This window comes from Triticum urartu, chromosome 6, assembly GCF_003073215.2.
Source record: "Triticum urartu cultivar G1812 chromosome 6, Tu2.1, whole genome shotgun sequence".
Taxonomy (NCBI): Eukaryota; Viridiplantae; Streptophyta; class Magnoliopsida; order Poales; family Poaceae; genus Triticum; species Triticum urartu.
This window is the reverse complement of record NC_053027.1, coordinates 83339876-83356163: the sequence shown is the minus strand read 5'-3', so window position 1 is coordinate 83356163 and position 16288 is coordinate 83339876. Positions and strand designations below refer to the sequence as shown.

General features: G+C 47.5%; 1 protein-coding gene across 1 annotated transcript; it reads right to left on the bottom strand.

Moving 5' to 3' along the window:
* Window positions 1-7872: 7872 nt before the first annotated feature.
* Window positions 7873-12199, bottom strand: LOC125514168 (eukaryotic initiation factor 4A-like). Its single transcript, XM_048679443.1, has 5 exons — window positions 11992-12199; window positions 10933-11005; window positions 10731-10837; window positions 9209-9639; window positions 7873-8770 (listed from the first exon to the last, which is right to left on the bottom strand). Exons 2-5 carry the CDS (start codon window positions 11001-11003, stop codon window positions 8135-8137), a joined length of 1245 nt encoding a protein of 414 aa, XP_048535400.1. The 5' UTR covers window positions 11004-11005; window positions 11992-12199; the 3' UTR covers window positions 7873-8134.
* Window positions 12200-16288: the final 4089 nt, after the last annotated feature.

Sequence of the window (16288 nt, the reverse complement as noted above, 5' to 3'; positions counted from 1 at the left end):
TGCCGTCGTATGATTCAATATTTACAGGTTTGAAACCTTCTGGGATTTGATGATCCATTACTTCGTCTGTGAAGCATAAAGGGTGTGTGGCACCTCTGTATTGGGCTATATCGCGACGCATCTCGAATGGGTCTTGCCCACTGTGTTCGGCCCGGACGGATTTACTTTTACTGTATCCGGCGTGACGTTTGTCGTCTCGCATAGTGGCGCGCCCTCATGATCCGTAGATCGATCTTGCATTCTTTGCATTGTCCTACAATACGTCTCGCAGGTCTGGTGTGTTTCCCCATGTTTTTTATTTGAATGGCGTCGGGGTGCGGGCTGAGCTTTTGACTGGAATGCCTCTCTATCACGGCCACGAGGTGGCCGATCAGCCGCATCATACGCTTCTTCCTCCAGTCAGGGTAGCAACCTGCACTTTGGGTAACTCTTGGAGGGGCGCTCGAGTTTATATTCCTCGGCAGCGAGGATTTCAGTCCATCTGTCAGCTAGCAGATCTTGATCAGCTTGAAGCTGCTGCTGCTTTTTCTTCAGGCTATTTGCCGTGGCCATAAGCCGGCGTTTGAAGCGCTCTTGTTCGACGGGGTCCTCTGGCATGGCGAATTCGTCGTCGCCAAGGCTTGTCTCGTCTTCGGAGGGGGGTATGTAATTATCATCCTTCTCCTTTCCGTCTGCCGCTCTCTCAGGAGGGCTGGCTCCTCCATCCTCCTGCTCTAAATCTTGCTGGAGGGGATTGTTGTTGTCTTCGGCACTATCCGGAGTGTTATTATCTCCTGTGCCAGTATCACCACTTTTGCTTTGGCGGGACTTAGAGCGGTGCTGCTGACGTCGGCGCTTGGGTTGCTTCTTGGAGGGGTCATCCTCCGCTATCTTGTCGCCATTGCCTTTTTTGGGTGTATCCACCATGTATATATCATATGATGAGGTGGCTTTCCAGTGCCCTATAGGCGCTGGTTCATGTTCGTCTCCTACATCGTCGTCCATACCGTCGATGTCTTCGGAGTTGAAGTCGAGCATGTCGGTTAAATCATCGACAGTGGCTACGAAGTGGGTGGTGGGTGGGCGTCGAATTTCTTCGTCGTCCGCATCCCAATCCTGTTGGCCATAGTCCGGCCAGGGCTCTCCTGACAAGGAGAGAGACCTTAGTGAATTCAGAATGTCGCCGAAGGGCGAGTGCTGAAAGATATCCGCGGCGGTGAATTCCATGATCGGCGCCCAATCGGATTCGATTGGCAGGGGCGCGGAAGGTTCGGAGTCTAGAAAAGATTCCGGCACCTTGGAGTCACGGGCTTCGCACAGGATGAGGCTGGTGTTCGGCTTGATCGCCGTTGAGACCGCAGCCCCCGAGGCGGTGTCTAGCCACCCGTCCTCGATCGGCGTAGTTGGCTCCGAGCTAAGGGTCGGAGCTGATGCGGGCGCGGCCTCCAGGGCACTGTTCGGTGGCAGAGCTAGGTCATACCCATCGTGACAGTGCGGCGCGCTCGGCTGTGGCTCAAATCCGTCGAAGATCAAGTCCCCGCGGATGTCAGCCATGTAGTTCAAACTTCCAAATCTGACCTGATGGCCGGGGGCGTAGCTTTCAATCTGCTCTAGATGGCCAAGCGAATTAGCCCGCAGTGCAAAGCCGTCGAATATGAAGATCTGTCCGGGGAGAAAGGTCTCACCCTGGACCGCATCGTTGTTGATGATCGGAGGAGCCATCGGGCCTAAAAATGACGACACAGAGGAACTCTCAATGAAAGCACCAATGTCTGTGTCAAAACCGGCGGATCTCGGGTAGGGGGTCCCGAACTGTGCGTCTAGGCCGGATGGTAACAGGAGGCAGGGGACACGATGTTTTACCCAGGTTCGGGCCCTCTTGATGGAGGTAAAACCCTACGTCCTGCTTGATTAATATTGATGATATGGGTAGTACAAGAGTAGATCTACCACGAGATCAGAGAGGCTAAACCCTAGAAGCTAGCCTATGGTTTGATTGTATGTTATAGTTGTTGTGTCCTACGGACTAAAACCCTCCGGTTTATATAGACACCGGAAAGGGCTAGGGTTACACAAGGTCGGTTACAAAGGAGGAGATATCCATATCCGTATTGCCTAGTTTGCCTTCCACGCCAAGTATAATCCCATCCGGACACGAGACGAAGTCTTCAATTTTGTATCTTCATAGTCTAACAGTCCGGCCAATAGAGATAGTCCGGCTGTCCGGAGACCCCTTAATCCAGGACTCCCACAGTCGTCCTCCTCAACCCCCACTGCCACGATCCCTGCATACCCCCGTGAGCGCGCGCCGATCCTCCTCTCTTCCGCCCCCGCGCACGCGCTCGAACCCGTGATGGCCTCACCCTGCCTCGTCTGCGCGCGCGACCGCCATGGCCGCGTTCGGCCACCGCCGACCCCGCGCAGCCCAGCGCCCGTCTGCTGCCCCCACGCTTGCCCACCGCTCCTCCTATAGCATTCGCACCTAGCCTGGTCGCGCTCCTGCGCCTCGGGGCCACGCACGCGCGCGCCCGGGCCACGTCTCGCTCGCGTGCGCCTGCCCGTCGCCTCTCGTGTCTGCTGAACTGCTGTTGCGCCTCCGTCGCCCGCTCCCACCACGCAGCTGTGCTGCTCCCGGCCTCGTCGCTCGACCGCACATGGGTCGCGTCGCCCTGCTCGTTGCTCCTCGGGCGCTGCTCGCGCAGCCTGCTGCTCCGCTCGTCGCTAGCCGCCGCTCCCAGCGTGCCCCGCCTCCGCCCGCGCCGCCTGGCCGCGTGGCCTCCCCACACGCGCCACCCGCGACCGCCTCCCCACTGCGCCGCCCGGCAGGCTTCCTCGTCGCCGGTGGCCTCGCCTCTTGCCCTCGGCGGCCTCGTCCCGCCCTGCGGGCGAGTGCCCACTCGGGTACGCCCGCAACCGAACGCCCGCACCCACTAAGGCCCAATGGCCCTATGACAATGGGGCCCCATGCCGAGAACGTTTCAACAAAAAAAAGGGAAAAAATAATTATTAATTAATTAATTAACTTAATTAATCTTAATTAATTAGTTAAACTAATTAATCCTGATTAGATTAACCTAATCAATTAACTAAACCCTAATTAACCTAACAGAGTATGATAGGTGGGTCCCACTGGACCCACGCGTCAGTTTGACCCAGTCAACCCCTGTTGACTGCTGACGTCAGCATGACATCATGCTAATGTCATAAATCCAATTTTGAATTAAATTAAATAATTAATTAAATTCCAGAAATTAATAAAATCTTTAGAAAATAATATCTTTTAATTCGTAGCTCGAATGGAAAAACTTTGTACATGAAAGTTGCTCAGAACGACGAGACAAATCCGGATACGCAGCCCGTTCGTCCGCCATGCATCCTTAGCATGGCAAACACGCAAGTTTCCCCCTCCGGTTCATCTGTCTGAAAATGCAAAACACCGGGAATACTTTCCCGGATGTTTTCCCCCTTCACCGGTACCACCTCGTACCGTGTTAGGGCACATCTAGCTTCACGCTTGTCATGACATGCATCGTCATGCATTTGTTTGCATTGTATTTATTATTTCTTGCCCCTCTTCTCTCGCTAGACACCGAGATCGACGCCGCTGCTACCCAGTACGGCTAAGGTGTTGACGACCCCTCTCTCTTGCCAGAGCAACCAGGCAAGCCCCCCCCCCTTGATCACCAGATATCGCCTACTCTCCTCTATACTGCTTGCATTAGAGTAGTGTAGCATGTTACTGATTTCCGTTCATCCTATCCTGATGCATAGCCTGTCATTGTTGCTACAACTGTTGATACCTTACCTGCAATCCTAAATGCTTAGTATAGGATGCTAGATTATCATCAGTGGCCCTACATTCTTGTCTGTCTGCCATGCTATACTATCGGGCCGTGATCACTTGGGATCTGGTCACGGGTATATACTTATACATAAAATATGATACTTGTGGTGATTAAAGTCGGGTCGGCTCGTGGAGCACCCACGAGTGATTCACGGATTGGGGGCTGAAAGGACCTTTGTCCCAACGGACCTCTGTGTGGATCTTTGTGGCGAAGCGACAGGGCAGGTTGAGACCACCTAGGAGAGAGGTGGGCCTGGCCCTGGTCGGCATTCGCGGTTATTTCAAGATAACACATTTAACGAGATCTTGGTATTTGATCTGAGTCTGGCCACTGGCATATACGCACTAACCTTCTACGCGGGGACAGTTATGGGCACTCGATGTCGTGGTATCAGCCGAAGCCTTCGTGACGTTAGCAACTGAGCGGCGCGCGCCGGGTTGGACCGCGTAACGCAACTTCCTTTGTAATGGAGATTGCTAGGTCTGCTCTCCGGCCGCCCTCGCAACGTGCAGGTGTGCAATGGGCGATGGGCCCAGACCCCTGCGCCATAGGATTTAGACCGGCGTGCTGACCTCTCTGTTGTGTCTAGGTAGGGCTGCGACGTGTTGATCTTCCGAGGCCGGGCATGACCCAGAAAAGTGTGTCCAGACAAAGGGGATCGAGCGTGTTGGGAAATGTGGTGCACCCCTGCAGGGAAGTTAATCTATTCGAATAGTCGTGATCTTCGATAACAGGACGACTTGGAGTTGTACCTTGACCTTATGACAACTAGAACCGGATACTTAATAAAACACACCCTTCCAAGTGCCAGATACAATCGGTGGTCGCTTTCTCACAGGGCGACGAGGGAAGGATCATCGGTTAGAATTATGTTATGCGATGTTACTTGGTGAACTTACCATCTACTCTCTTCTCCTGCTGCAAGATGGAGGTTATCAGAAGCGTAGTCTTCGAAAGGATTAGCTATCCCCCCTTATTCCGGCATTCTGCAGTTCAGTCCACATATGATACCCTTAATCCATTTGATATCAATGCATACATATGTAGTGTAGCTCCTTGCTTGCGAGTACTTTGGTTGAGTACTCACGGTTGCTTTGCTCCCCCCCCCCCTTTTTTCCCCTTCCTATACCCGATTGCTGCGACCAGACGATGGAGTCCAGGAGCCAGACACCACTGTCGATGACGACTACTACTACTCGGAAGGTGCCTACTACTACGTGCAGCCCGCTGGCGATGACCAGGAGTAGTTTAGGAGGATCCCAGACAGGAGGCATGCGCCTCTTTCGATCTGTATCCCAGTTTGTGCTAGCCTTATTAAGGCAAACTAGTTTAACTTATGTCTGTACTCAGATATTGTTACTTCCGCTGACTCGTCTATGATCGAGCTCTTGTATTCGAGCCTTCGAGACCCCTGGCTTGTAATATGACTTATTTTATTTGTAGAGTTGTGTTGTGGTATCTTCCCGTGAGTCCCTGATCTTGATCGTACACGTTTGCGTGTATGATTAGTGTACGATTGAATCGGGGGCGTTACAGACCACTTATACAAACCCCTGAGGACACAAGGGTGAATTTTCTTTTGTCTAAGGACCTCAAATCCTGGGATGTGGAAGTGGTGCGGGGCTGTTTTGATGACTGGGTGGCGAATGAAATTCTCCATCTCTCTATCAGTCAACATGGAGCTGATGACTTTGCCGTGTGGCCACACAATAAGTTTGGGATCTACATGGTTAACTGTGTATAATTTGGCCAAGTCTTTTGTCTTCTGTAAAGACCTTAGTGTGGATGGCAGGGGGCTCAGCTCCAACCTTCGTTCTGAGGAGAAGCACTGGAAAGCGCTATGGGCCATCAAGGCTCCTCGGAAGATGAAAATTGTCCTTTGGTGAATTTCTCATGATTGTCTTCCCATTGGTTTCCAACTTCAGCGATGCCATATTGTTAAGGAGGATGGTTGTTGTTGTTTCTATGGTAGGGTGGAGAGGGTGGAGCATCTACTTCTCTTTTGCCCGTTTGCTCGTGAAGTCTGGAAGTTGGTGAAGGAGACCTGTTCCCTCCAATTGTGCAGGAAGAAACTTGTCAACGCCAAGCAATGGATTTTTGACTTCCTTGATCGAGGTTCCTCCCTTTCAGGTACGGTTCTTGCTGTAACAGCTTGGCACATTTGAGAGGCTAGAAATGATGCTCGCAACAATGCTACTGTGTTGCTTTGTTGTAGGGTGGCTGAGAAGATTAAAGCTTATCTGAATCTGATTGTGCATCATTTTTCCAAAACTAGTTCGACCTCTAGGCGTGAGTCCTCTGTCAGTGGCTCTATGGACTCCAACAGCGAAAGGATCAGTCATTATTAACGTGGATGTTGCACTGTTCTCGAGCTCTCAAAGGATGGGAATCGGCATTGTGATACGGAACCACAACGGAAAATGCTTGTTGGCCTGTAATAAGCAGTCTGAAGGGATCATGATGCCTGAACTTGCTTAGGCTTTGGCTTGCCACCATGCCCTTGCCCTTGCCCGTGATGAGGGCTTCTCTAAAATAATCCTAGCCTCTAACTGTCTCTCTTTGGTCCAAAGACTTGGTGTTGCCTTCAGGGATCGATCTACAGTAGGTACGATGATTGCTGACATTGAATCTCCGGCAGCAGGTTTTCAAGCTTGCTCTTTTATTCATGTAAAACATTTGTTGAATGTACTAGCACACAATTGCTCGTAGCTGTGAGCATACTCCGAGTCAAATCTATCGTGGTGTAAGAGCATCTACAACTGGACCTCTCAAACTCATCTCATACGCTCGAGCGGGTCGCCCAGTCACTGCTCGGTCGCGAAAATCTAACCCAGACGGACGCCTTAAACGGGCCTCAAATGCACGGGCTGATCGACATCTCTCATATCCAGCCCAAATATGAGGCGGAGATGGGGCGCCCAGGCACGCCCGCTGACCCTGCTGCAGGTCAACGGTCCCACCTGCAGCGCCCGAAACTCCTCCCTCTCTCATTGATGCAACCAAATTTTATTCCCACGTCGCCAGGTGAGGCAGACGCCGCCCGGCTTGAATAGTTGCGCCAGCGGATGGCGGCAAGCTTGGTGTTGTTGTGTAGGTCTATCAATTCTCGAGATAAATTTGACATTAGATTGCATTTCATGGACTGATGATTGTTCATCGAGTGTCAAATTTGTTTGGATCATATATGTTGATACGATTTTTATTTTATTTTGATGCAAAGACACATAGTAATCCAAAAAAGCTAACCCTAATGTTCCCCATGTGAAGGAGATAGACCCTGACTATGAATCTTTTATGTGATAAAGATAGAAGATTCATAGTAAGGGTCCATATCCTTAATAAAGAATGCAATGATGTCAGAAGCTTATTCCGTTTGGACGACCCGAATATTTAAGCTGGTCGACTAGCTCATCACTCGACGAGGTGTGAAAATGTTAAGTATGAGCAATTTTCGATGTCCAGGCGACAAGATGGACGGGATGATCGACATACATGGCCCTGCATGTAACAGATGTTTTGAAAATAGGATATGTGGTTATAAATTATAAAATTTAAGGCACGCCCGGTCATTACCCGCGGACGCGCATTTGAGGGCCCAAATTTGCAACCTTCGGCTGTAAATGCCCTGAATAAAGTGCTGCTACTCTAAAAAAAACTAGAACAAGATGTCTTTAATGACAGCAGCATAAGGTGATCCAAATCTTCAGGTGAGTCCCCATATCAGCAGCAATAGATACCGACTTTGCCCTTCAGCATCACGTAGAGCAACTCCCCCATCCTGCCAACGCCTCGCCCGGAGGGAAGGATCCGTTCACATTGATCTGGCGTGACGTTGGCATAAACAATAAAAAAACAAATATGTATTTTCAGGTAGGCCGTTTTTTTTTGCCGTTGGGCCACAATTTTGGTTTTTCTGTACAGCCTAAATTTCACAAATTCAAACTGAACATATGCTAGGCTAGCCGATCGCTGCTGCTACGACAGAACAACGCTGTTTCAATTTTACTCGATCATACATGATAGAAGGAAAAAGATGTGAGCTCGAGCATGCAAAAACAGATGCGCAATAAAATAACTTCACAACGAAAAGTAAAATACTCATGAGAGTTACTCTATCCCAGCTAGCCCAGGAGATGGCACAGCCTACGCACTACAAAAATTTCCAGACATTGCATAACAAGAAAAACTCAGACCATCCTTAACCACGATTCAAACAGACCCAGACCTTACCACTCCAAAACTGAGAGTTGGGAGATATTCAACAAAAATGAACTTTATCAAGCACCTTACTGCATTCCTAAGATATAATCTTAGAGCAGGTCAGCGACATTGGCCGGGAGCTCCTCAATGACCACGTTGTAGAACTTCTGGATGTCAAACAGCATCCTCTCATCTTCACGGGTGACAAAGTTGATGGCAACTCCCTTCCTCCCGAACCGACCACTACGACCAATGCGATGGAGGTAGTTCTCAGGCTGAGTCGGCAGGTCGTAGTTGATGACAAGGGAGACTTGCTGCACATCAATACCACGGGCCAGCAGGTCAGTGGTGATGAGCACACGAGAAGATCCAGATCTGAACTCCCTCATGATGATGTCCCTAGTGTTCTGGTCCATGTCCCCGTGCGTGGCAGAGACAGTGTGGTCCCTTCCCCTCATCTTGTCGGTGAGCCAGTCCACCTTGCGGCGGGTGTTCACAAAGATGACACTCTGGGTAATTGCCAAGGTCTCGTACAGGTCACAGAGTGTATCCAGCTTCCACTCTTCCTTCTCCACATTGACATAGAACTGCTTGATACCCTCAAGGGTAAGCTCATCTCTCTTGACGAGAATCCTCACGGGCTTGTTCATGAACTTGCGGGTAATCTCAAGGGCCTCAGGAGGCATGGTAGCAGAGAACACCCCAACCTGAATCTTTGATGGAAGAAGCTGGAAGATATCATAGATCTGCAACAGATAAAGTCGCCTGTTAGTTAGCTAATTAAGCAACATGACGTACAACAGTTAGTAGTTGGTGTACAAATCATAGAAAAAATATAAATTGGAGTATCAATAGTAATTAAGTAAAATATTATAAATAATGACGCATGTAAAAGACAAATAGTCTCTACATTTAGAATGTAAATGTACTCCCTCCATCCTAAAATAAGTGTCTCAGCCTTAGTACAATTTTGAACTAAGTTACAAAGTTGACACTTATTTTGGGACAGAGGAATAGACTAGTATAAATGATGAAGAAGCAAGTTGCAGCTATACCATAGAAATAGTAACATGTAAATAATATCACATGTGAATGAACATGTGCACACAGAAGCTTCTAAGTTTTAAAGACACATAGTAAAAACAATCTGCAGAATTCTAAGTAATTATGTGTAAGAAGTAGACCTGATCCTTGAAACCACGTGAAAGCATCTCATCAGCTTCATCCAACACAAACATCTTGATGTTATCTGGGCGGAGGGATTGCCTGCGCAACATATCAAACACACGACCAGGTGTGCCAACAACAACATGCACCCCACTGGCAAGAATCCTTTGGTCCTCACGAACAGAAGTTCCACCAACACAAGCATGCACCTTGACGCCTAAGTAGTCACCAAGAGCACGCATGACCTTCTCAATCTGCTGTGCAAGCTCACGGGTTGGAGCAAGGACCAATGCCTGGCACTCAACCAATCCATAGTCAAGCTGCTGCAAGATTCCAGAACAGAAGGTGGCAGTTTTTCCTGTTCCAGACTGAGCTTGCTGAATCACATCAAGACCCTTACAGAAGGGAACAATTCCTCTTTGCTGAATGGCTGATGGCTTCTCAAAACCTACAAATAGAAGTGTTTGTATTTGTAAGATGACCAAACTATATTGTTTAAGAGTGTCGAAGGAAAGCAAAACTCATCCTCACATTACAAAAGTTGGTTCTTATACAGAAAAAAAACATGTAACACATTAGCAACAAGGCACAAGGATGCATTTGAAATGAAAAACATGATAAAAGATGTGCATCTCATGGCAATTCCCAAAGTTTAACTGCAGCAATGCTGCTATCAAGGGCGATGGAATATGAGACTGCCATCTGGTGGAGGAAACCCGAGGGGAACCTCAACATCAGAAGGCTCACTTTGTGACGTTTGCTTGGGAATATACAAACATGGAAAGTTCGCTCCAAGTAAAGCAAGAGGACTCGGATGTCCTCCCATCACACAGAAAGTAGTTTTCATACAGAAATAGCACAACGTGCAAAAAACAAAACAGATGGAATGCGTTTGAAATGAAATGCACACAAAACAGATGTGTGTCTCATGGCAATTCCCAAAGTTTAAGTGCAACAATGGTGCTATCAAGGGCGATGGAATATGAGACAGCCAACTGGTGGAGGAAACCCCAGAGGAACCTCAACATCAGGGGGCTCACTTTGTGACGTTTGCTTGGAATATACAAACATGGAAAGTTTGCTCCACATAGAAGCAAGAAGACTCGGATGTCCTCCCATCACACAGAATATGGTTTTTATACAGAAAATAAGCACAATAACCAAACTGAAACATGCAATCCATTACCAACAAGGCATAAGAATGTGTATGAAACAAAATGCACACAATAACAGATGTGCGTCTCATGGCAATTCCCAAAGTTTAACTGCCGCTATGCTGCTATCAAGGGCGATGGAATATGAGACTACCATCTGGTAGAGGAAACCCTAGGGAAACCTCAACATCAGGGGGCTCACTTTGTGACATTTGCTTAGGAATATACAAACATGAAATGTTTGCTCCACATAAAGCAAGAAGACTCGGTAGTCCTCCCATCACACAGAAAATGGTTTATACAGAAGAAAGGCAGATCGTGTAGATTAAAACAGACTGCTATCAAGGGCTATGGAATATGAGATTACAAACTGATGGAAGTATACCATATGCATAGATGCCTCTAAGAAGGTTCTCTTGGAGACCCATGTCATCAAAACTTTCATGCACCTCATCATACGAGGTGAAAAACTCCCCAGTGTCACCTTGGTTCCTGCATATTCATAATCATGCAATCTGTTGAGCAAAAAAGGAGAGCTTAAAATGGCCCCCAAAGGCTGAGACAATAAATTGGTAGAGTTGACTTACAGTAACTCGGTCATCTTGCTGTCATACTGCTTAGCATCAAACTGCGAACCCTCTGGTGCCATTCCTGCCATGGCTGTATTGAACAAAAACAGGAGCATGTTAACAGAAAGCAGTGGCAGGAATTTTGGTACCAAACAACCATTGATTGCATACATAATAGCATTAGACTATCCCACTTAAGTGGACACAAATCCCAGATGATGTTCTATTCGAACAGGAAAAGAAAGAAGTCAAATTAACAAGATTGCACCTCGAAATAACCATGCGAACTTTACAAACTAGGTCAGTTTAGCAGTATGCAGGACACATGGCCAGCAATAACTGGAGGCAAAAAAAAGCAAGCCAATAGCTTTCCGTGATTCCTGACACTACTCTCAACATGTTTGTGTAGTTCACATAGATGATAGATCACAACTAACAACACAAACAGTGTACCTAACTCTGAAGGAGCACATGCACATGCGATAATTATAGGCATCAAAAGCACGCCAATAGAACCTAGCACTCAAGTTCAACAAGTACATGTACTTCCCACGATTCTTCCTTCACCCATTATGGGACACAGAACACTACTCAAGACGTTTGTTCCCAGGTACTGGTTCACACCGGTCACAACTAACAAAAGTAGACAGTGTACCTAACCAAACGAAGCAAAGCATGCACAGTCCCCCAGTCCACAGTACGCAGCGCACACCATTAGACGTGTAAAACGAAATCATCATCAAGAGCCTAGCCTAAATCTGTCTAACCCACTAGACAAGGCTAAACTAGCAGGAAACTAAATCGCGCATGAAGCTAAAAAATTCTCTGAGACCGAGGCTGCGGAACCTAAATCGCTGAATCTCGAGATCGATCCCCTCCCGCAAACGCCCGGGGAAAAAACCTCCCCTCCCGCCGACTGTCCCCCAGATCCAGTACCACAACGGAACTAACCATACCCAGATCGATCCAGTACGAAGCCAGACACGGCCCAGCCCAGATCGATCGAGCACGACCGAACGCCGCCGACCACACGGGGAGAAAAAAGAAGCGGAGGAGAGATCTCCCCGGAGACGTTACCTGAAGCGCGCGGTGGGGAGGACGAAGTGCGATCCGGGGGCTTGGGGGCTGGTGCGCGCTGATCTGCCGAGCGAATCCGAGATCGGGGTCCCGGATTCGATCGGTTCGTCGGCGGAGGCGGTGGGGGTGGGGAGGGGAGAGGAGCTCTTTCCTGCGGTGGGAAGAGCGAGGGTTTGGTGGGCTGTGGGGAGAAGGAGAGAGAAAGCCGGCTTATATTGGTCCCCGACGGAAGCGGCGCGCGGCTCGACTCGTTCCCCTCTCTCGTCTCGCGTCTCGTCTCTCTCTCTCTCTCTCTGCGGGGGACGAGTAGGGTTTCTCTTTCTCCACTGTGATGGCTCCCGTGGGCTTTGGGTTTGGGTTGGGTAGTTGGGCCCCGACGCCCCGCCTCACGGCCCTTTTCCAGTAACACGAGTATTTTATTTCCTTGTATTGTTCTGGCAAGAGCATTATTATGTTTTTTTATTACTGCAAGTGTGCGAGCTGGATTTATTTGGTATTTTCCAGGAGTGCTGAACTGGACACGTCTCCTGGATGCAGCCGTGTGAACGTGGTGGCGCACACGACGGATCTGCCGCGTACAGCTCACCGCGTGCTTGATTTTTGGTTGATTGATGTAGCCCACACGGCCACGCCAAGGTACCAAAGAACCTTGGCCCCCAAGGAACATGCCCCCAACCGTTGATTACATGCCCCAACACGGCTACAGCACCCATGTTTGATTTTGAAAAAATTCAGTTTTTTTTTCTAATTTCCTTGTATGGGGTGCCACACACACCCCTATATTAATATAAGTATTATAAAATACTAGGAAATTTTAAAAAAAACTGAATTTTTTGAAAATCAAACATGGATGATGTATTTTCTTGGTCACGGATATTATGGGTGTCCATTCCTCACAAAACTAAAATGCGGGGTGGAATGGGCACCATGTTTGATATGCCAAGATTTCGGAATTTTTTTAAAAAAGTTGGTTTTTTCTAATATTATATTCATATAGGGTGTGTGACACCTGACAGCTCCAATGCATTTCCCTCGTATGGTCCTTTTAGCGTGTTATAGAAAAAATATTTGACCTTCATGGCAACTGGAATATACCTAGTTTAAGTATAAAATAAGTAATCGATGTATCACTGTAATTTATTTATTGTTGCGAAAAATATCTTGATCTATTACAAAAGTTCATCAGAAGTAAAAGACACCTCAAACATAATGAAAATTACATGAAGGTCTCACATTGCACTTATGTACTCCCTTCGTTTCTAAATACTTGTCTTTCTAGATATTTCAACAAGTGACTACATATGAAGCAAAATGAGTGAATTTGCATTCTAAAATATGTCTATATACATTCGTATGTGGTATTCCATTTGAAATCTCTAAAAAGACAAATATTTAGGAACGGAGGGAGTACATCTTTAGTAAACCAAATTGTTTGTCACTATCCTTCTTAACGGATAGAGTTAGGGGGTGTTTGGTTGTAAGGGACTAGACTTTTTTTAGTCCCAGGGACTAAAGAAAAAAGACCCTCCAGTAGAGTCTTTTTCTAGTCCTTAAAGAAAAAGACCCTCCTGTTTGGTTACATAGTAGGGATTAAAAGGGACTCTTTCTAGTCTGGTCTCTGTAACCAAACATGGCCATAGTCATCATCAATGCTAATCTCTCTCAAAGAAGTAAGATATTGAATCATTTTGTACTAATCTACTTTGCACTCACATAACATTATATGTCACATAAGAATTCACCAATGCAATAAACTTGCAAACTTTATATATGTGCAAACTTATCGTCACATTATGATCTCAAAAGAGTTATAAGAGATGGTGCAATCCCTTCAGTGGCGTGTCGTCCCCGAGCCGAAGGTAAATGTCGGCATGGTGTATGGCAAGCACGCTACGGACGCGAGGCGTGACCGTCATGCATGTCACGCGAGGCACCATGCCCGGATGGCCAGGGAAGCTCTCGTGGTCGCAGAGTCACACGCCATCGGGCTCGACCGCTCGGCCACGTCCTGAAGGAAATATGCCCTGGAGACAATAATAAAGTTGTTTTTTATATTTCCTTATATCATGATAAATGTTTATTATTCATGCTAGAATTGTATTAAACGGAAACTTAGTACATGTGTGAATACATAGACAAAACAGAGTGTCCCTAGTATGCCTCTACTTGACTAGCTCATTAATCAAAGATGGTTAAGTTTCCTGACCATAAACATGTGTTGTCATTTGATTAACAAGATCCATCATTAGAGAATGATGTGATGGACAAGACCCATCCGTTAGCTTAGCATTATGATCATTTAGTTTTATTGCTATTGCTTTCTTCATGACTTATACATATTCCTCTCACTATGAGATTATGCAACTCACGAATACCGGAGGAACACTTTGTGTGCTATCAAACGTCACAACGTAACCGGGTGATTATAAAGATGATCTACAGGTGTCTCCAAAGGTGTTTGTTGAGTTGGCATATATCAAGATTAGGATTTGTCACTTTATGTTTCGGAGAGGTATCTCTGGGCCCTCTCGGTAATACACATCACTATAAGCCTTGCAAGCAATGTGACTAATGAGTTAGTTGCGGGATGATGCATTACGGAACGAGTAAAGAGACTTGTCAGTAACGAGATTGAACTAGGTATGATGATACCGACGATCGAATCTCGGGAAACTAACATACCTATGACAAAGGGCATGACGTATGTTGTTATGCGGTTTGACCGATAAAGATCTTCGTAGAATATGTAGGAACCAATATGAGCATCTAGGTTCCGCTATTGGTTATTGACCGGAGATGTGTCTCGGTCATGTCTACATAGTTCTCGAACCCGTAGGGCCCACACGCTTAACGTTCGATGACGATTTGTATTATGAGTTATGTGTTTTGGTCATCGAAGTTTGTTCGGAGTCCCAGATGAGATCACGGACATGACGAGGAGTCTCGAAATAGTCAAGAGGTAAAGATTCATATATTGGAAGGTTGTATTTGGACATCGGAATGGTTCCGAGTGATTCGGGTATTTCACCGGAGTACCGAGGGGTTACCGGAACCCCCCGGGGAAGTGTTGGGCCAACATGGGCCTAAGGGAGAGAGAGGGAAGCCCGCGGGGGTGGCGCTGCCCCTTCCCTTTCCCTCTCCCTCTCCTTCCTATTCCCTCCGGTGGAAGAAAGGAAAGGGGGGGCGAATCCTACTTGGACTAGGAGTCCAAGTAGGACTCCCCCCATGGCGCGCCCCTCCTGGCCGCCGGCCTCTCTCCCCCTCCTTTATATACGTGGGCAGGGGGACCCCAAAGGCACACCAAGAGTTCTCTTAGTCGTGTGCAGTGCCCCCCTACACAGTTTACTCCTCCGGTCATAGCGTCGTAGTGCTTAGGCGAAGCCCTGCGCGGATCACATCACCATCACCGTCGTCACGCCGTCGTGCTGACGGAACTCTCCCTCGACCCTCTACTGGATCAAGAGTTCGAGGGACGTCATCGAGCTGAACGCGTGCTAAACACGAAGGTGACGTACGTTCGGTACTTGGATCGGTTGGATCATGAAGACGTTCGACTACATCAACCGCGTTAACCTAACGCTTCCACTTTCGGTCTACAAGGGTACGTGGACACACTCTCCCCATCTCGTTGCTATGCATCTCCTAGATAGATCTTGCGTGATCGTAGGAATTTTTTTGAAATTGCATGCTACGTTCCCCAACAGTGGCATCCGAGCCAGGTTTATGCGTAGATGATATGCACGAGTAGAACACGAAGAGTTGTGGGCGATAATAGTCATACTTCTTACCACCAACATCTTACTTTGAGTCGGCGGTATTGTTGGATGAAGCGGCCCGGACCGACATTACATGACCGTGTTCATGAAACTGGTTCTACCGACGTGCTTCACACACAGGTGGCTAGCGGGTGTCTGTTTCTCCAACTTTAGCCGAATCGAGTTTGACTACGGTCGGTCCTTGTTGAATGTTAAAACAGCACACTTGATGAAAAATCGTTGTGGTTTTGATGCATAGGTAAGAACGGTTCTTGCTAGAAGCCCATAGCAGCCACGTAAAACTTGCAACAACAAAGTAGAGGACGTCTAACTTCTTTTTGCAGGGCATGTTGTGATGTGATATGGTCAAGACTGAAGGAAATATGCCCTAGAGGCAATAATAAAGTTGTTATTTATATTTCCTTATATCGTGATAAATGTTTATTATTCATGCTAGAATTGTATTAACCGGAAACTTGGTACATGTGTGAATACATAGATAAACAGAGTGTCACTAGTTTGCCTCTACTTAACTAGCTCAT

Coding starts and splice junctions, on each gene's coding strand:
- LOC125514168 (XM_048679443.1), bottom strand. CDS start 11,003: ATGGCAGGAATGGCACCAGAGGGTTCGCAGTTTGATGCTAAGCAGTAT. Junction 10,838..10,932: donor AGCAAGATGACCGAGTTACT/GTAAGTCAACTC, acceptor ATGAATATGCAG/GAACCAAGGTGACACTGGGG. Junction 9,640..10,730: donor TAGAGGCATCTATGCATATG/GTATACTTCCAT, acceptor TTCTATTTGTAG/GTTTTGAGAAGCCATCAGCC.